This window comes from Anolis sagrei, chromosome 9, assembly GCF_037176765.1.
Source record: "Anolis sagrei isolate rAnoSag1 chromosome 9, rAnoSag1.mat, whole genome shotgun sequence".
Lineage (NCBI taxonomy): Eukaryota > Metazoa > Chordata > Lepidosauria > Squamata > Dactyloidae > Anolis > Anolis sagrei.
This window is the reverse complement of record NC_090029.1, coordinates 21,906,411-21,928,172: the sequence shown is the minus strand read 5'-3', so window position 1 is coordinate 21,928,172 and position 21,762 is coordinate 21,906,411. Positions and strand designations below refer to the sequence as shown.

The window sequence follows — 21,762 nt, the reverse complement described above, 5'->3', positions numbered from 1 at the left end:
TTGAATCGAGTATAAGCCAAGGGGGACTTTTTCAGCCTAAAAAAGGGCTGAAGAACTCCGCTTATACTCGAGTATATACGGTACTCCGAAATATGCATGCACTGTCACATTCTTAATACATATTGAATACATCAGTATTGCAATCGTAATCACCTATTAGGGCATTCCGTTTTCTGTATTTCATTAGCTTCTATGCTATTCCTATAATTTCTGGTCATTGGCTATACTGGCTGGGACTATTTATTTATCGTGTCAGAAGCAAATTGAGGGTACAGTTATCATGTATTTAAAAACATAAACAAAGTGAAAAACTTGACATTGTACTAAATGTCCTTTGACCAGAAGCTGGCCACTTGGAATGCATCTGGTGTTGCTCTGAGAAGGTCCTCCATTGTGCAAGTGGCAGGGCTCAGGCTGCATTGTAGTAGGTGGTCTGTGGTTTGTTCTTCTCTACATTGGCATGCCATGGACTTTGTAGCCCCATTTCTTAAGGTTGGCTCTGCATCTTGTGGTACCAGAGTGCAATCTGTTTTGTGGCTTCCAAGTCACCCAGCCTTCTGTGTGCCCAGGGGGGAGTCTCTCATTTGATATCAGCCACTGATTGAGGTTCCAGGTTTTATCCTGCCACTTTTGGACTCTTGCTTGCTGAGATGTTCCTGCAAGTATTAGAAAGCTATTTCTTGATTTAAGGCATTGGCATGCTAGCTGATATCCGAACAGAGGATGGACCAGAGATGTCACTGCCTTGGTCCTTTCATTATTGGTTGCTACTTCCCGAGGGATGACAGGTTGTGCAACACTGGCTAAACAGTATAATTTCTCCAGTGTTGTAGGGCATAGACATCATGTGATGATGCGGCATGTCTCATTAAGAGCCACATTCATTGAGCATGCGTATTCAGCAGCAGAGTAGCAAAACGCAAGGGGAGATGTCTTCACTATGTCTGGTTGTGATCCTTAGGTTGTGCCAGTCAGCTTTCATATGATATTATTTCTAGCACCCACTTTTTGCTTGATACTCAAGCACGACTTCTTGTAGGTCAGAGTACGGTCCAAGGTAACTCCCAGGTATTTTGGTGTGTTGCAATGCTCTAGTGCAGCAGTTCTCAACCTGTGGGACCCTAGATGTTTTGGCCTACAACTCCCAGAAATCCCAGCCAGTTTACCAGCTGTTAGGATTTCTGGGAGTTGAAGGCCAAAACATCAGGGGACCCACAGGTTGAGAACCAGTGCTCTAGTGGGATTCCTTCCCAGGTCATCCTCAGAGCTCGGGATGCTTGTCAGTTCATAAGATGAAAAGCACACGCCTGCATTTTATTTTATTTTTTGTTATATAATCTTTATTAGATATTTTCATAATACATGGTAACTTAAAATAATAGCAAGTCTGCATTTTAGATGGATTAGGAATCAGCTAAATTAGGGCCCCCGGTGGCGCAGTGGGTTAAAGCACTGAGCTGCTGAGCTTGTTGATCGAAAGGTCGCAGGTTCGATTCTGGGGAGCGGCATGAGCTTCCGCTGTCAGTCCTAGCTTCTGCCAACCTAGCAGTTCGAAAACATGCAAATGTGAGTAGATCAATAGGTACTGCTCCAGCGGGATGGTAACGGCGCTTCATGCAGTCATGCCGGCCACATGACCTTGGAGGTGTCTACGGACAACGCTGGCTTTTCGGCTTAGAAATGGAGATGAGAACCACACCCCAGAGTCAGACATGACTGGACTTAATGTCAGGGGACTACCTTTACCTTTTAGGAATCAGCTGGTTTTCCCTGTAATAGGCACTAAGAGCACCTAAAGCTTCAGAAAGTTTCTGTTCAACCATTTCAAAGCTCTCTGCTTGAGCCAATGATGAGGAATAAATAAATCAATATTACTATGAGAATTGCCTATTGGGGTGTCCGACCTTCTAGATTTCTTTAGCTTCTAGCACAGGAATGGGCAAACTTGGGCCCTCCAGGTATTTTGGACTTCGACTCCCACTATTCCTAACAGCCTCAGGCCCTTTCCTTTTCCCCCTCAGCCGTGTGTGAGAGAAAGATTGGAAGAGAATAGCAACAAAACACATGACCACTTAAATTGTGTGATTAGTATTAAAACTTGGTTGGTTTGCCTTGAAACTCAGCATGTGCCAGAGCAAACCTGCTCTTTCTTTTATTGATAGCACGAGCACTGCTTGGGTACATCATGTCTGGCAAAACGGAGAGGCTGCGTTTAGAAGGCCTTCCTTTTGAGGACTGGTTTGCTTCACATCTAATCTAATTTGCTTTGGACCGGGGCCGACAATTATTTCACTTTAGTTCATGCAGGGTCAGCAGAGAGGCCGGTTGGCTTCCTGTCGAAGAGGGCTCTGTTTTTTTCAGTTGGTGGAAGCGGAATGACTTCATTGCAAGGATGGCGGAGAACTCCCCTTCCCCAGCAGCCTCCTTTCCCCTTTCCCTCCCCGCTTCTACCTCCTGCCAAATCTCTGTGGAGCACTTTTGTGTTCCAGAACAAGTGTCACTTTTGTCTGTGTTTGCTTGGGCTGCTGGCTGAGAACTATCTCAAGTGTTTCCCTCTGCTTTTGGCTCAGAGTTGACAGCCGCTAGACTCAGCAGAGGCTTCATTTCAACATGCCTTCCTTGCGCTGATATTTAAGGTTTGTGGGGGGAGCTCTTTTTCTCTCTCTCTCTATGTGAGTAACACTTTGGGCAAAAAGGCCAAGGCTCTCAGTATCCATCCGCACCCTATAAGCCAGGTATGGGCAAACCCAGGCCCGGGTGCTGGATGCAGCCCCTTGAGCTCTTTTCTCAGTCCTTCCTCTCTCTCACAATCCTATCCTTCCTTCCTTCTTTCTTTCCTTACCTCCCTCTTTCTCCCTCCTTCCTTCCCTTCCACCCTTCCTTCCCCTTTCCTCCTTCCCTCCATTCCCTTCCATCCTTCCTTCCATCCTTCCCTTCACCCTTTCGTCCTTCCTTCTTTCCTTCCCTACCTTTTGTCTTTCCTTCCTTCTCTCTTTCCTCCCTCCTTTCCACTCCTTTCTCTTCCACTCTTCTTTCCATTCATCCTTCTCCTCTTTCTTTTTCCCCTTCCTTCTCTTTTTCCTTCCTCCTTTCCTCCTGGGAAATGTTTAGCTGGGAGAAGAGAAGTTATAGAGGGAACATGAGAACCATGTTTCAAGATTTCCTTCCCTCCCTCTTTCTTCCTCCTTCCCTCCTTTCTTCCCTTCCACCCTTCCTTCCTTCCATCTTTCCTCCCCCCTTCCCTTTCTCCCTCTTTCTCCCTTCCTCCATTCCCTTCCACCCTTCCATCCTTCCTTCCCTTCACCCGTTTGTCCTTCCTTCTTCCTTCCCTACCTTTTGTCTTTCCTTCCTTCTCTCTTTCCTTCCTCCTTTCCTCCCTTTCTCTTCCACTCTTCCTTACTTCCATTCATCCTTCTCTTCCTCCCTTTTTCCCTTCCTTCTCTTTTTCCTTCCTCCTTTCCTCCTGGGGAATGTTTAGCTGGGAGAAGAGAAGTTAGAGATGGAACATGAGAACCATGTTTCAAGATTTCCCTCCCTCCCTCTTCCTTCCCTTCCACCATTTCTTCCTTCCCACTTTCCTCCCCCCTTCCTTTCTCCCTCTTTCACTTTCCTTCCTTCCTCCCTTCCTTCCCCCCCTCCATTCCCTTCAACCTTCCTTCCATCCTTCCTTCCCTTCACCCGTTTGTCCTTCCTTCTTCCCTACCTTTTGTCTTTCCTTCCTTCACTCTTTCCTCCCTCCTTTCCCCCTCCCTTTCTCTTCCACTCTTTCTTCCTTCCATTCATCATTCTCTTCCTCCCCTGGGGAATGTTTAGCTGGGAGAAGAGAAGTTAGAGAGGGAGCATGAGAACCATGTTTTAAGATTTCCTTCCCTCCCTCTTTCTCTCTCCCTCCCTCCTTCCTTCCCTTCCACCCTTCCTTCCTTCCATCCTTCCTTTAACCCTTTTATCCTTCATTCCCTTCCTTTTTTCTTCCTTCTCTCTTTCCTCCCTCCTTTCCCTCCCCCTCCCTCCTTTCTCTTCCACTCTTTCTTCCTTCCAGTCATCCTTCCCTTCCTCTTTTTTTCCTTCCTTCCTTCTCTTTTTCCTTCCTCCTTTTCGCCTGGGGAATGTTTAGCTGGGAGAAGAGAGGTTAGAGAGGGAACATGAGGTTCAAGATTTCAAAAGGTGTCCCATTGAGTAGAAGGGGGGAAACCGACTTTCTGCTGCTCTAGAGACCAAGGCACAAGGGAGCAATGAGGTCAAATAGCAGGGAAAGAGATTCAACTGAAATAGTTAGGAAGAAGTTCCTGGAGAGTGGCTTAGGCTGCCTGGGAGTGTGGTGGCGTCTCCTTCTCTTGAGGCTTTTTCGCAGAGACTGTCTATTGGGAGTGCCTTGATTGTGCCTTCCTGCATAGCAGGAGGTTGCACTGGATGGCCCTTGGGGGTCTCTTCCAGCTCTAGGATTCTAGGATTCTGTATCAGGAGTAGACAATACGGGACAATTTTTCTCTCCCGTTCATTATCTCATCCTGACCAAGGCCAACCCTTTTGGGATCCAAACATTTCCTGTCTTCCCATCACTTTCTGCCTCTGAAAGAGAAGAGAAAGGGGAGCAAAGGCCAGGAAGGGGGCTTGGGGAGAACATCCACTCCTGGCCTGCTCACCCTATTCTGGCTCGCCATGCAGCCCCCAAGTTAGAAAGTTTGCCCATGCTTGCTATAAGCACAAAATGGCAGCGCTATTTCTAGCATTCTGAAAATTTATATTTATGTTGTTTACAAAGCAAATTCCTAGCCTTTAAATCTGCAAAAATAGATTTAGAGCACTGTGCGTGATAAAAGTCTGCAAACTTCAGGAAAGGAGATTCCACCAGAACATGAAGAACTTTCTAATGGTGAGAGCTGTTCAGCAGTGGAACTCTCTGCCCTGGAGTGTGGTGGAGGCTCTTTCTTTGGAGGCTTTTAAGCAGAGGTTGGATGGCCATCTGTCGGGGGTGATTTGAATATGATTTTCCTGTTTCTTGGCAGAATGCGGTTGGACTGGATGGCCCAATTCTATAATTCTATAACTTGTATACGTAGTTTTACATGTGGCATACGGTAGCTTTTTCCCATTTTCTGTGACAGGGAGATATTGTTATGAAAAGAATGGATTGATTGCAAAAGCAATTACTGAAGCAACAAACATGTCATGAGAAAAGAGCAACGAACTTCCCCAAAATCAGGTTCTTGCAGAGTAAGCAAAAGGTGACCCAAGTCAAGGTGCAAAGCTTTCTGCTGTAAAGGAAGCTCCTGGGGCCATTCTTCTTCCTGGAGGAATGTGGTGTGGTCCCCGAAGGCCAGCTTTGGAGGCAAAATTAGGGTGTTGGTTTTGGAAGTGGGGCATCCTCTCTCTCAAGGTGCAAGGTGGGGCCGGAGCTTCTCCCTATCCTCCCAGAAATGGCTGTTCAGCAAAACTAGTTGCTAAATTGGTGGTGACAGTGGGGAGCATGAATGCAAATAATAAGAATATAACAGTATAAGGTTGCTGTAAGTTTTCCAGGCTGTATGGCCATGTTCCAGAAGCATTCTCTCCTGATGTTTCATCCAGATCTATGGCAGGTGTCCTCAGGGGTAGTGAGGTCTGTTGGAAACTAGGCAAGTGAGGTTTAGCATCTGTTAAATAATGTCCAAGGTGGAAAAAAGAATTCGTTGTCTGCTTGAGGCAAGTGTGAATGTTGCAATGGGCCACCTTGATTAGCATTTAATGGCCTTGCTATCTAATCAAGGTGGCCTATTGCAACATTCACACTTGCCTCAAGCAGGCAAAGGTTCTTTCTCCCATAGAATCATAGAATCATAGAGTTGGAAGAGACCTCATGGGCCATCCAGTCCAACCCCCTGCCAAGAAGAAGGAAAATTGCATTCAAAGCACCCCCGACAGATGGCCATCCAGTCTCTGTTTAAAAACTTCCAAAGAAAGAGCCCCTACCACACTCTGGGGCAAAGAGTTCCACTGCTGAACAGCTCTCACAGTCAGGAAGTTCTTCCTAATGTTCACATGGAATCTCCTTTCTTGTAGTTTGAAACTATTATGTGAGAGGAAGCCACAGGGAGGAGGGAGCAAGCTTGTTTTCTGCTTCCCTGGAGACTAGGACACGAAACAATGGCTTCAGACTACAAGAAACTACAACCCCCTGCTTCTTGGCAGGGGGTTGGACTGGATGGCCCACAAGGTCTCTTTCAACTCTATGATTCTATGATTCTATTGTTCCGCGTCCTAGTCTCCAGGGCAGCAGAAAAGAAGCTTGCTTCCTCCTCCCTAAGACTTCCTCTCTCATATTTATACATGGCTACCATGTCTCCTCTCAGCCTTCTCTTATCCAGGCTAAACATGCCCAGCTCTTTAAGCCACTCCTCATAGGGCTTGTTCTCCAGACCTTTGATTGTTTTAGTCACCCTCCTCTGGACACATTCCAGCTTGTCAATATCTCTTTTCAATTGTGGTGCCCAGAATTGGACACAATATTCCAGGTGTGGTCTAACCAAGGCAGAATAGAGGGGTTGCATGACTTTCCTGGATCTAGAATGTCCAGGATTCCATCCTGGATATTCCACAGATATATAAACTCCACTTGCCAATTTCCAACAGACCTCACAATCTTTGAGGATGCTTGCCATAGGTGTGGGCGAAACGTCATACAGCCTGGAAAGCTCACAGCGACCCAATGATTCCATCCATGAAAACCTTCGACAACACATATAACAGCATAGTTGCTAGGATGTGTAACCCTTGGACTTCCTCCTTCCTAGGAAGGATTGCTGTGCAGCTTTTCTTTAGAATTATTAGCAGTAGTGGGGAAAGAGTTTTGAGGCTTGCAAACTATTATGTGTCCTGTCAGAGTGTGTTTCACAGAAAACAGCATTTCACCTTCTTTCTTCTTCTCTTCCCTTCCAGAAGCCAAGCGAACGCCCACATCCTGCACAGCCCTGCAAGGACTGTAGCTCAAGCACTGATGCGAGGGACCATACAGCTGCACCCGGGGACAATCTTTGTGAAGTTGTGGCAGAAGGAAACCAGGGAGATCCTTCTGACCCACTGGATCTAGAGGCAATCCAGATTTTGGTGCCTTCTTGCTTTGAGGAGGGCCCCTGCCAGCAAGAGGACGAGCTCTTAGACATACCCAAAGTGTTGTTGGGGCTGGAGGGTGTCGAAAACTCAAGACCTTCCTGTAGGAGTGAACATACAATTGCCGAGCTGCACAAAGAGGAAGAGGAGGGGCTAGCTTTTGCTGCAGGTTTTAAGGCAGCATCGGAGGAACGTGACAAGCAGCTGTGCCTGGTTAATGGCCTTCATGGGACTGCAGAGCTCCCCTCCTGTGGATGTACAAATAGGGAAGTTGGGATGACATCCCCCAGTGTTGTTTTGGGGCCAGACGACCTGAGCGACAGTGGTAAACTATACGACAGTGCTAACTTTCCCCAGGAAGTGGAGACAGCCACACCAAGAGACACAAAGCAGCCAACTTCCTGCAAGGAAGGCAATGTAGTGATGGGGCAAGGAGAATGCAAGAGCTGTACGGGAGCCACAGATGTTACCACAACAGCCCAGCAGCCTGTGGAGAATGAGGAGAGTGATAGCGAGCCCTCTGCAACCACGGCTGTGGAAGTGGTATCACCTGATGTGGCCACTGCATCCTTGCTTGGAGATAATAGTGCCATTGCTGCTTGCCAAAATGCGGGTGATAATGATGATGATGGACCTGGAGAAGTGATGCTTCCACAAGGTAATGAGCTTGTGATTATTGATGCAGATGTTGGTCCTTTGGAGAGTAGAAGGAGTGAACAAACAGGGCCAGAGATCTCCACCAACAAGAATGAGTTTAGAAAATGTCCTGAAGATTGCGAGCGCCTGGGAAATGAGGTGCAAAGTTCAGCTCTGGAAGACCCACTTGCAATCAACATGGTGGGGATTTTGGAGAAGTCAACAAAAGATGACCCTGTAGTAGAAATAAACAGTAATGGAGAAGAACGGAAAGATGGACATATGAATAATATGAATCCTGGGATGGGTGATTTGGATTTGAGCGACCGAGTCCAAAATGTTCCTCCTCCTCCCAGTGCAGAAAATGACAAGCCAGGTCCAACGTACATGGAGGCCGTCAACCTCCCTGCCAGTGACGGCATAACATCGATTGTAGCTGACGGGCAGGAGGAGCAAAAAAACGTTGAGCTGAAGCTGCCAGGAACTGAAACCAGCAGCTGTGGAGGAAGTGCTGACTCTACTCCTTTCTTTCTGGGCCTGGATGTTGCTCCGTGCCACATTCACGAGCAGGGAGTTGGCACAGATGAGCAGTGTAGCGTCTCTCCCTTGCACACTGAGCCCACTGGTGCCTCTGAACTGCCTCCATGCTTCCTAAGCCCTGCAGTGCCATCCCTCGTCGAGGAGCAGACTCTCAGTAAACAAGCTGAGATGGCAGGAAGCGATTGCAAGCCGGACCGGTTTAGCAAAAACGCTCAGGAATTCATAGCTGCGGCTTCCGCCTTGCTTGTGGAAGACGTTATCCAGCAGGCCCGGCTGACTCTGGCTCAGGAAGAGAATGGCCAAGCAGCCCCTGCCGGCCAGAAGGCGTCTCTGCGCCCCGAGGACCTTGCCCTGCCTTCCCTTGGCAAGGGTATGGAGCGTCTACAGGGTAATTTAATGGGCACACCCTCTGCTGTTCATGATAATGAATCCAAACAAAACCAGGAAGTCGCAGCAGAAACAGTCGTGGAGGCAGCGGGAGCGAAAGAACTGACTGCGGTTGCCGAGCACGGAAGCCCCGTGTGCCTTGAGCTAACAACAACGAATCATTCTCCGGTTATTGGGCAGCAATATTTTGGTGAGAACAGCTCACAGCTGCCTGAAAGTGGGCAGGAGCTACCTGGCAAGGAGACGGCTTCGTTAGAGGGCCTGACAACAACAACAACAACAGCTGTTGTGCCATCTCCTGCTTTGGATCAAGTTGAGGAACTCCATGTAAACAATGGTAATCCTAAGGTCGGCTCAAAGGGAGAAGCCACCAACCCAGTAGCAGGTGAGAATGTGAAAGTCGATGAAGTTGGGGCTCATCAGGCAACGCTTGTACTCTCAGAGGATGCCCTTCTGTGTGACGAGGAGGTCCCCTCTGCTGATACTGTGGTACACAGTCAGGTGGATCTTGATTCAGCTTCATGTGGCATTTCTGCAGCCAGTGGAGCTTCTGATTTAATGGAAGTCCCACTGCTCACCCCCTGCGAGCTGCTCCCAGGAAGTCTTCTCCAGGAAGGGGAGGAGGTGGAAAATGTGCCTTCAAGGATATTGCTTCAGCCAATTGCCGAAGAGCCCCCATGTGATGGTGACTCTGGTTCGGAAATGCTGTTTGTGGTGGCTGAGGGTGAAGCTACCCTTGTGGCTAACGTAGCCCCCTTGGAAGCTGTGGCTCAAGCCCACAAGGCTCAGGGGGAAGACAGCCAAGCTGAGCCACAGGAGCAGCTTTTGCAACCCTCTCCCTCTTGTGTTGTTGAACTTCCAGAGCAAATGGAAGTGCACAGTCCTGTTCCAGAAGATGGTAATGTTTTGGTGGATAATGTTGATCACATAACAAAAGAACCCCATGAAGCCCCACTGATGACCGAGTCAAACGGTCAGTTGGTGTTTCCGGCTGGAAATCCCATGGAAATATTTCCCTTAATGGAATCTGAAATTGAGACCCAGGATATAGAAGATACTGGGCCCACCACTACTGGAGAAGGGGATTTACATTTGCAACCAGACGGATTGGTGAGGAAGAATGAAAACTTAGGGCCAGCAAGATCGTCACCTGCTGCAGGTAAGCAACCACTTTGCGATGTGCTTTGACATGTGGGATGAGGGATGGAAATTGGGGAGTCATAGGATTGCTGCACAGAGGCATTTAAAGTATTCAGGTAGAAGGGAGAGGCAAGATCATTCTTGATGTGGGGAAATTATTCAAATTTTAAACATGTTTTGGAATGTGGAGCCCCTGGTGGTGCAGCAAATTAAAGCGCTGAGCTGCTGAATTTGCTGACCGAAAGGTTGGCGGTTTGAATCCGGGGAGCGGGGTGAGCTCCCACTGTGAGTCCCAGCTTCTGCCAACCTAGCAGTTGGAAAACATTCAAATGTGAGTACTATACGGACTGAGTTGGACATGATTTTATCTTGACGAACTGGCTTTTATGTATTTTAGTCTATATGTATTTTAATTTATTGTTGATGTACGATGTTTTAGATGGTATTGTTAGCATTGAATCCTTGCTGTTAGCTGCTCTGAGTCCCTCTATGTAGGTAGAGAAGATCGGGATACAAAAGTTTTAAATAAATAAATAGATCAATAGATACCGCTCTGGCAGGAAGGTAACGGTGCTTCATTCAGTCATGCCGGCCACATGACCTTGGAGGTGTCTATGGACAACGCTGGCTCTTCCGCTTTGAAAATGGAGATGAGCACCACCTCCCAGAGTCGGACATGACTGGACTTAATGTCAAGAGGAAACCTTTGCCTTTGCCTTTACCTTGGAATATGTATTGTCGAAGGTTTTCATGACCAGAATCACCGGGTTACTGTGCGTTTTCTGGGCTGTATAGCCATGTTCCTGAAGCATTCTTTCCTGACGTTTTGCCTGCATCTATGAAAGGCATCCTCAAAACTGCAAGGCCATTCAATGCTAATCAGGGTGGCCAATTGCAACATTCACACTTGCCTCAAACAGACAAAGAGTTCTGCCTCCCACCTTGGAGAGACCTCACAACTTGTGAGGATGCCTGCCATAAATGGAGGCGAAATGTCTGGAGAGAATGCTTCTGAAACATGTCCATACAGCCCAGAAAACTCACAGTAACCCAATGGTTTGGAATACTTTGGTACTGACCGAGGGCTTCTGAGATTTGTAGCCCCAAAACTAAGATTTCTAAGGAGGCAGAAATGTGCTTCTTTCTTTTTTTTACCCTCCCTCCCCACTTCTTTTCTTGTGCATGGCTGTGAACATAAGGTGGTTGTAATAGAATTTCAGAAGAAAGGGCTGACAAAACTATCTCTGAGTAATCCTATGACTTAGATCATGGGGCGACTTAGAAGCAGTATTAAATGGTATCCTCCAAGGACACAGGCTGTGGCTAAAATAGTTAGCAAAATAGCCTTTTGGTTGTGGTTTCCCTCCTAGCAGGTGCTTTGCTGGACCCAGAGAGTTCAGTTGTGTCCTCATCGCCGCAAGCGTCAACTGGAGAAGGCAACAAACATTGCAGTGTGTAAAGGTTTCTGCTGCACGTCAGCTGCTAAAGTTCAAAAAGCCTTGGTCTAAATTGAGCCACCCTGTTTCCAAACATACTTTCAGATCATAGGAAGGGGGAGATGGGCAAAAGCATTCCAAGCTGTTGCCCGGTTTATCCATTTCTGAATCCCTTGCTAAGGCGATCACCTCTCCTTCCTCGCATATTTAAGAGCCAGTTCGTATTTCCAACTTGACAAAACAAAGGACAGGAGGCGGATTTTGGCTGGTGAACAACTTGACAGGAGGAGACTTGACGGCATCAGGACAGACCGGTTAGATGCCTTACTAAACCACTTTGCCTCTTCGGGAACAGGAGTTTTAGAATTCGTTGGGAGGTGTTTTTTTTTTCCAGCTAAAAAAGAAAGTATTTTGCCAAAAAGGCTGAAATCCTAGAATCTTTAGCAATGCTTAATAATAGTTTTAATGCAGACTTTCATGGCTCCCACCTGCTCAAGCTACTGTTAAAAAATGTAAACAGCTGATTGTTCTCCTTCCTCACTTTCTCTGCCACCTTTTTGATGTTTGCGCTGAACGATCGCAGGTGTGGCAAGCCGCCTTCCCCCAAATTTGATTTGCTGCTAATTATTACGACCAAGTTTAATGCAAGATAGAACTGCAAAGAAGCACCACATATTGAAAAAAGTGTTTATTTGTAAATACATAAAATGAAGACTCCCCCGCTGTCCTCCCACATCATCCCCAACCTTAGTAGCAAAGAGAGGGAGAGAATGGAGTAGCTCTTGGACCTACTCCTGTGTTCTGGCCATATGTGAATTAATAATGATAATAGACTGACAGAGCTTTGGAGCACAATACTCCTGACCTCACGATCGTGTTAAAGAACCAAGTATGGATCGCTTATGTTGCAATCCCAGGCAACAGCAAGATTGAAGAGAAACAACTGGAAAAGATGACACGATATGAGGATTTAAAGATCAAATTGCAAAGACTCTGGCACAAGCCAGTCAAGGGGGTCCCAGTGGTGATCGGCACACTGGGTGCAGTGCCTAAAGACGTTGGCCTGCACTTAAACACAATTGGCGCTGACAAAATTACCATCTGCCAGCTGCAAAAGGCCACCCTACTGGGATCTGCATGCATTATTTCCTGATACATCACACAGTCCTAGACAACCAGCAGAGTGATCTTGTTTGCTGTGTACTAATATTGTTATGTATCAAATAGTAATAATAACAGTCCTAGACACTTGAGAAGTGTCCGACGTGTGATCCAATTCAGCAGCCAGCATACTGTCTGCTGTGAACTCATCTTGTTGTGTTTCTAATAATAATAATAATAATAATAATAATAATAATACTTCCCCCCAATGGGTGCCGCCTTGTCATGGTGGGGGGCCTTAACTGCTCCAAGGATGCTGAGAGCTGTGCTGGTGGTAGTGTAACTACCAGCAGGCCCAACCAAGCCAGAGAGACGCTTGGGAAATGTTCGACTTGTGATTTTGTGACATGAAATCCAGCATATATATCTCGTTTGCTGTGACATACTGTGTTTTTGTGTCAGTAAAATAATAATAATCATAATTATTATTATTATTCTTTTATTATTATTATTCTGACACAAAAACACAGCATGACACAGCAAACAAGATAGATATAGATATAGATATCCTGGATTTCGTAATACACAATCACAAGTTGAACACTTCTCAAGCGTTTAGGACTGTGTGATGTCTTTTCGAATGATGTGTGCAGATCCAAGTAAGGTGGCCTTTTGCAGCTGACAGATTGTGATTTTGTCAATGTTTATTATTTCCAAATGTTTATTATTTCCGGTGGAGATCTTTTGGCATGGCACTCAGTGTGCCGATGACCACTGGGACCACCTGTACTGGTTTATTCCAGAGCCTTTGCAATTCGATTTTGAGGTCCTGATAACGGCTGAGTTTTTCCTGTTGCTTTTCGTCAATTTGGCTGTCACCTGGTATGTCGACATCAATAATCCAAACTTTTTCTTTTCCACAATCGTGATGTCTGGTGTATTGTGTTCCAAAACTTTGTCAGTCTGGATTTGAAAGTCCCACACCCCCGATGAGTGCCACCTTGTTGTGGTCGGGGGCCTTAACTGCTCCAAGGATACTGAGAGCTGTGCTGGTGGGAGTGTAACTACCAGAGGTCCAATCAAGTCAGAGAAGTCTCAGCTGAGGAGTGGAACTAAGAGTACCTAACCCATTAGCACTATGGAGAAACAAACCAAAACGAAGTCTATACTGGCTCGGTCGTCTCCCAGGATAAAAAGGACCACGGTGGGTGCTGCTGATTCTGAACATCCATCAACTAGTGGGCTACAGAATCAAAATACAAATGAACAGTCACAGAAGCGGCAGAAATATACAATGCCAGAAAACCATACAGTTATAAAATAATAATAATAATAATAATAATAATAATAAGTTTTATTTGTCTATTTATAACTTGCCATCTCTCCCCAAAGGGACTTAGAGTGGGTCCAAAAAAACACAAATGGAAAACATTCAGTAATAATATAATAATAACTTTATTTTTGTACCCTGCCTTCATCTCCCCGGCGGGACTTGGGGCGACTTACATGGGGACAAGATCAAACAAACATCTATCTATCTATACATATTATAAAAGTGAAAAATGTGTATGTGTGTATGTTGTGGAGGTGCCCATTTACACAGACAGCCTCCTGCTTCCACAAACAGGCTATAGTTTCAAGTGCCGAGAAGCCTCCAAAGAGCGAGCACCATGAACATGTAGCCACGTGTTGCCAGTGTCCTCCCTACGGCCCACCACCCAAGGAATGCTTTCATTGGGGGAGTCTTTCATTCTAGATTTGACATGTTTTTGATTAGACAGGCAGGCATCCCAGGGTTCCTTGTGTGGAATTTGCATGACCCTGCCCACTACCTCTCCCTTACCCCTTTCCTACCCTTTCATATGGCACACAGAAAACACAGAGTAATTGATCCACAACTGAACAGACTGAAGGGGTTTGGGGGGCTGACTCAACAGGATGGAAGTTATAGTTCACCTCAACCCAGCAGGTGACAGATCTGGACCACACTTGACACACAGACCCAACATAGCCAACTGTAAATACTGGCAGGATTTGGGGGTGACTGCCCTTGGCGTATGCGAGTTGTAGCTTACCCTTATCCAGAGAGTACTGAAACCAGCCAACAACAGATCTGGACTAAACTTGGCACATTCAACATGGCCAACTGTGCAACTGGTTTGGGGAGGATTGACCCACGTTTCTGGGAATTGTTCTTCACCCACATTATTATGTATTTTCTAATGGCAGCATTCATAAAAAAACTAAATCACATTCTGCCTAATAAATAGTGTTGGTAATTAACTAAATGATATTACCTAACAACCCAAAACAAACAATGCCTTTTTCAAATAACCCGGACACCGATGGATACCCAAGCTAGTAGCTAAAATATAACACACTAAAATACAAAAACAACAGTGTAAAACAGAATAAAACAACAACATTATAACAGAATATAAGAGCAACCATCAAACCAATGAACCTGCAATAATAATCAATTTCCGGACATGGTTGGGCCCAAAGTGGCAACGTTTTTGTAAGAACTAGATCTGAAAGAGTATCGCGGAGCCTGGAAAGTCTTTTTGCTGTTAGACTCTGTGCTTGGCGTGAATCAGCATTTAACAAGCTCCATTTTATTTTTGTGCAGCAGGACAGTTTGATATTTCAATAGCATGGGAGCGGCTGTAAGATGAGACTTGGAGAATGCCGATTTCATGGAAACTCCTCCTCCTCCTCCTCCTCCTTGTCCCAGACTGTATTTATTCTCTCCCACTGCTTTATGTCTTCCTGGGACTTTGATGTCGGATGGCATCAGTGGAAGGTTTTGATTTGATTTGGAATGGGAAAGAACCACCAGATCCAAATGTACAATAGAGCAAGGAAGGCTGGCGTTTCCACTGAATTTCATGGATCTGGAGTGTCCTGGACTTGGAAATGCCTGCCCACCAGGTAGATTGAATTGGAAGCCAAACAAAGAAAGCTCGTCAGCATCAAAACAGCTTAATCACAGAGCAGAGTTCTCCCATTGGTCAGAGAGGGCACGAAGGCATGCTGGGGGCGCAGGCGAGGGGCTGGCAAGGCAAGACTATAATTAGCCTGCGCTTCCTGCTCTGCACCTGCTGCAGATTCGATCTTGGGACCAGCGAGTGCGGAAGTATTCTTACTTGGGCTCATTTTGTCGGTGAAGTTCATTACTGGCCTCGGGACAGCTTGAGAAACGAGCAAAAATGGAATTAAGCAGTGGAGCTTATACGTCTCCCGCTTCCCCATCAGCAAGTCTTCTCTCCATTTGAAAGGTAGGCTCCGAAGGAGCAAAGGAGTCACAGCGACACCAGAAACAAGAAGGGCTCCTGGGTCTTAATATGTTTGGTGGTTCAACACCCAGCCAGCATGGCCAGGGATTCTGGGAGTTGAGATACAAAACATCTTCTGGGTATTGAGAACCAGATTTGTCACTGAACACTTATGAAAAGTAGGAGCTGTTTCCAGAAGACTGGGCAGGAGATGACATTGCTGTGGAGAAGAGGGTAGTTGTTTTGTCTCTTCCGTTTGGTTAAAAGTAGTTGACACAAGTATGGCCAGCAGAGATAATGGCTGGAGATGTACCTACAAAACTGTCTTCTTTCTTTTTTCCACCACTTTATCTAAATGCTTATTCCCAACCTTTTTTTGACCAGGGACCACTCTCCAACATTAGTACCAAAAAGGTTATGAATCAGTTTTTGGTCAGCTGGTTAAGTCTGGTTATTTGAGGTACTGATTCAGAAAATTGCATTGGATAGACCATATCAGCTCTAGTTTCTGATACAGAACATATGCCATCCAGTAGTCACCATCTGCTCACCCACAGAAAATATGTAATGATCTAGAGCTGGTGTGGTAGCAGTAACCTTTCGTGGGTAGTCAGCCTCTTCCCTCCCAATATCCCTGTTACCCCGGCAGTATAAGAGGGCTTACCAGACCAGTCGCTCTCGTTGCTGTGTGGTTTCAAGGCAAAGTGTACTAATGGTGAGGCCGCGGACCATATTTTCAGTCTTGCGGACCACAGGTTGGGCTAAAACATGGGTATAGAATTCTAGAACATGAAGATGAACAAATCCAGTACACTAACCTATGCCTCACTTATTGCAGATGCAATTTAGATAGCATTATGGAATTTATAATAACACATATATGAAGGGGAAACTTTTCCACAGGAACAGCACTTACTTCCTCCTGTATCCCATCATGTTATCTATCTGTTAGATCAGTGCTTCCCAACCTGTGGTCTGCGGACCACCAGTGGTTTGCAAGAACTAAAATATGGTCCTCAGCCTCGCAGTTACTACAAAATTGCAACAAGAGTGACTGGCCTCGTGAAACCTCATATACGAGTGCTGTGGCTTATTAAATATGTTTTTCCGTGGCGAGTAGATGGCGACTACAGGATGGCATATGTTCTGTATCAGAAACTAGAGCTGATGTGGTCTATCCAATGCAGTTTTCTGAGTCAGCACTCCAAAACACCAAACTGGATCTAAAGTTGACCAAGAACTGAATCAGCTCCCTTTTGGTACTAATGTTGGAAAGTGGTCTCTGGTCAAAGTGGTCCCTGGTCAAGTGGTTTCTGGTCAAAAGAAGGTTTGGAACCACTGTTTTAGTACATCTAGGGCTCTTAAGTGTAACACGATTTATTGATCAACGTGTTTTATAGATTGCCCAACTGCTATTTTGTATCTGTGGAGTCTGATTTATCTGGAGAACAGGTTCCTGAGAGCAGGTTTGGTACACTGGAGAGACAGCATCCAGACCTTCCATCCCTTTCTTACTGTTTGAATTCTGGGAATTCTAATAAAAATGTAGCTATTCCAAACTCTGAAACATCCTATTTCAAATCTAGAAGGAATTCTCCTGAAGCCAAATTCAGTCGATACAGCTGTTCCCAACATGGAAGGCCCATGTTGTTCTTGGAGTCCTTGTAGGGAGGAAGGTGAATATGAGCTAGCAATGTCATGCGGTGGCTAAAAAAGCCAGTGAGATTTTGGCTTGCATAAATAGGAGTCTAGTGTCTAGATCCAAGGAAGTCATGTTACCCCTCTATTCTGTCTTGGTCAGATCACTTTATCTGGAATCACACTGTGTCCAATTCCGGGCGCTGCAATTAAAAGGAGATGTTGACTCTAAGCTGGAATATGTCCAGAGGGCTACTCAAAAGATCAAGGGTTTGGAGAACAAGCCCTATGAGGAGCGGCTTCAAGGGCGGGGCATGTTTAGCCTGCATAAGAGAAGGTTGAGAAGAGACATGATGAGGGTCATAGATAAAGAGGGAAGGGGAAGTCATAGGGAGGAGGGAGCAAGCTTAATTTCTGCTGCCCTGAAGACTGGGACGCAATGGAACAATGGCTTCAAAGGACAGGAAAGGAGATTCCACCTGAACATTAGGAAGTACTTCCTAATGTTGAGAGAGAGAGCTGTTCAGCAATGGAACTCTTTCTCTGTCTGGAGTGTGGTGTAGGGTCCTTCTTTGGAGGCTTTTAAACAGAAGTTGGATGGCCCTCTGTCGGGGTTGCTTTGAATGTGATGTTCCTGCTTCTTGGCAGAATGGGGTTGGACTGGATGTCCTATGAGGTTTCTTCCAACTCTGTTGTATCTGCCTGTCATGTAAGTGTGACAATCAAGGGGACGAAGATACAGCAACCTTAGTTCTAACTGAAATTTGGTTGGATGCATCTAGATTCAAGTTGACTGAAATTTCTGGGCCTAGATGAATGAATCGATGTGTTATGCTCCTCACACTAACTTGTTTTCAATACATTTCCCTACACATTTTCCAGAAAGAGAACTTCAAAATAGTTCTCTTTCCACCCCACTCCCAGTGTTGCAGAAACTAGGAAAGATCCAGTCTTCCCTCCCCTCCTTTTGTTTGTGGCTGGCCCCTCTTGCCAAACTTGCCTTCATTTATTTGTTCTGAGCTATTGCTGAGCTTGCCCTCGCTTGCCAAGACATGCTCTGTGTGTTCCCCCTTCTCCCTTTTGCCTTTGCGGAGAAGAAACCACGATTCCATGAAAACAAACACAAAATCCTCTCCTGGCAGCCCCCTTGCTCTGCAAGAGCAGAAAGGTTTTGTGGCTCTTCCTCAATCACAAATCCCCTCCTCTAGTCCCGTCCCCCCCTTCAAACTATGGTTGCTCCTGCTGCGTAGTTGTCAACATTTTGGCTTTGTCACCATTCTGTACTGCAGCGTTTCTCAACCTGGGGGTCAGGACATGAGGGGGTGTCAGAGGAGTCACCAAAGACCATCAGAAAACACAGTATTTTCTGTTGTTCATGAGGGTTCTGTGGGGGAAGTCTGGTCTAATTGTATCATTGGTGGGGTTTAGAATGCGCTTTGATTGTAGATGAACTATAAATCCCAGCACCTTCAATTCCCAAACGTCAAGATCTATCTTCCCCAAACTCCATCAGTGTTCACATTTGGGCATATTGAGTATTCATGCCAAGTTTGGTCCAGATCCATCATTGCTTGAGTCCACAGCTCTCTCTGGATGTAGGTGAACTACAACTCCAAAACTCAAGGTCAATGCTCACCAAGACCTTCCAGTATTTTCTGTTGGTCATGGGAATTCTGTGTGTCAAATTTGGTTCAATTCCATCATTAGTAGAGTTCAGAATGCTCTTTGATTGTCGGTGAACGACAACTCCCAAATGACAAAATAAATCCACCCCAACCCCACCAGTACTCAAATTTGGGTATATGGGGTATTTGTGCCAAATTTGGTCCAGTGAATGAAAAAGACATTTATTTATTTATTTATTTATTTACAGTTCTTATATTCTGCCCTTCTCACCCCGCAGGGGACTCAGGGCGGATTACAGTAAACACATATATGGCAAACATTCAATGCCAGTTTGACAAACAACATTTAACAGACAAAGGCTATTTAACTTTTTTCTGGCCGCCAGGGGAGCTGCTGCTTTTCATCGTCCATCAACGACACCGATGAAGTTCTTCCGCATTCCACATTCCCTGGAGTCTTCTTTCTTTATGGCCTCATAAATTATTTAAATTTAGCCTCCCACACAAGGTGGTCCCTTATTTTCCTACTTGACAGATGCAACTGTCTTTCGGGTTGCAAAGGTCGACAACGGGCTACACAATGGCTGGACACCCACTCCAGCCCGGGCTGGCTTCGAACTCATGACCTTTTGGTCAGAGTGATCTTAATGCAGCTGACATCCTTCATATCAGATATTTACATTGTGATTCATAACAGTCGCAAATTTACAGTAGCAACGAAAATAATGTTATGGTTGGAGGACACCACAACATGAGGAACTGTATTAAAGGGTTGTGGCATTAGGAAGGTTGAGAAACACCGCTGTACTGCTTCTAGTCCTCTCCATCACACCCAAAAACCTTTGATAGATTCTCCATTGTGCGCCTTTATGGAGGCACAAAAATTATGATTCCTTTGTGCCTTCTCTGTCAAAGAGGGCTGGTGCATCACCAAGCCGCAATTCCCATGCTTCCACTGAGCCATGGCAGCTAAAGTTGACCCAACCTCAGGCGTGGGCAAACTTGGGCCTTCCATGTGTTTTAGACTTCAACTCCCACCATTCCTAACAGCCTCAGGCTCTTTCCTTTTCACACTGAGGCATTTCTCCCACTGAGGCCTACCTCACAATGAGGGCTCTCTCAGACTGATGCCTCACTCACTGAGGTGTTTCTCTCAGTCTGCCGGCTACTAAGCTATATTGAACTGCTTAAGCGGCTGAGTGGGAAAAGGAAAGGGCCCTAAGCTGTTAGGAATGGTGGGAGTTGAAGTCCAAAATACATGGAAGGCCGGAGTTTACCTATGCCTATTCTAGAAGCACTCAAACGAGTAGTGTTTGAAAAGCTATCTGATGTGGGAGAAATGTCATAAACTGAATCAACAGCCCAGAATGGATTGAAACCAGCTGCATGGAGTGGAAAGCAGATGCGGGGCATCGTATGGCTGGGGAGGGTTAGAGGTGGGAAGAGCTTGCTGAACGGAAACTTGTTTTTGTGACTTGAGATACATCAGCTGTGGTGTGCGAGGAGGGAAGTTGGTTTTAAAGCCACACGACGTTTTCTATCCTTGCAGAGGCCATAGAGATGAAAACCGAAGAAGAGGTCGACGCTTCAAGAGGCCCGACGGAGACACCTACTTCTGAAGGAGTGGTGAGTCCATCTCTGTGTGCTTTGTCTGTCTAAACTTCTGAAGTTTAGAGCCATGCAACATATCAAAATGCTAACGTTTGTTTTTGTTTTTGTTGGGGTTTTATGATGGAAGAAGCCAGTGTTCCGGGTTTGTTTAAAAATGTATTTGAACTTGCTCTTTGTTATTGAGTGACCTTTCATTCACATGGCAGAAGGAATATCGTTTAGATCAGTTGATTCATGGTTGTGTGTTGTCATCCCTTTCCATTTGTGCATAGAGGAGTCTTGCCTTTTCCCTTGTCGTTTTGATTTATAGTGATTCAGCAGCACATGCTAGACAGTGGAGCTGCTTTGATCTGGAGGACATAGACAATTTGATGAGGATTGGTTTGTTTTTGTTATATCACAAGGATAGCAACTGTTAGCCAGTGGACTCCATTTCTATTGGTCATGGGGGTTCTGTAGGGGAAATTTGGCCCAATTCTGGGGTTCATAATACTCTTTGATTGTAGGTGAACTACAAATCCCAGCAACTGCAACTCCCAAATGTCAAGGTCTGTTTTCCCCAAACTCCACCAGTCTTCGCATTTGGGTATATTGGGTATTTGTGCCAAATTTGGTCAAGTGAATGAAAATACATCCTGCATATCAGATATTTACATTACGATTCATAATGGTAGCAAAATTACAATTATGAAGTAGGAATGAAAATAATTTTATGTTTGGAGGTTATCACAACATGAGGAGCTGGATTAAGGGGTCATGGCATTAGGAAGGTTGAGACACACTGTGGTAGACAATGGAGCTGGTTTGCTCTCAAGAACATAGAGAATCTGATGACGATTCAAAAGGTGTCTGTCCATCCTGTCTTGGTTTGTTTTTGTTATATCACAAGGATAGCAACTGTTAGCCATCTTATGTGATTAGAGTTTTTTAATAAACGTTTTCCCATTTACTGTATTTCCCCAGTATGGGAGCACATTTATGTTTCTTTGTTTGGCTCTTGCATTGTTTTTAATTGTTATTGCTTTCCAATATCGGATGCAAGTGAATACTAACAATAACAGCAACCACAGCATTTTCAAGTTCTGCCCAAGATGGAACTTCTTTTCTGTTTCGAGTTCTGTCAATCACTTCCTGCTCCTGTCTTTTTCTCCCTTTTATTGGCTGCTGGTCCTTTTAAATCTTTTTTGGTATGTGGTTAGGAATACTAAGGCACAAGGAACATTTGCTCCAAGACCAGTGACCACAGTTTCCGTTGCTAAGTTAGCTGAAAAGGAAACCATCACATAC

General features: G+C 45.5%; 1 protein-coding gene across 10 annotated transcripts in view; it reads left to right on the top strand.

Annotated features, from left to right (window-relative positions):
- Positions 1-21,762, top strand: part of AKAP13 (A-kinase anchoring protein 13) — a 290,558-nt gene that overhangs the window by 143,338 nt on the left and 125,458 nt on the right. For all 10 annotated transcript variants that reach the window (XM_067471354.1, XM_067471352.1, XM_067471349.1 and 7 more), the window contains 2 exons: positions 6,916-9,808; positions 20,414-20,490. In XM_067471354.1, the coding sequence (XP_067327455.1) occupies positions 6,916-9,808; positions 20,414-20,490 (2,970 nt within the window). The remainder of the gene's footprint in view (positions 1-6,915; positions 9,809-20,413; positions 20,491-21,762) is intronic.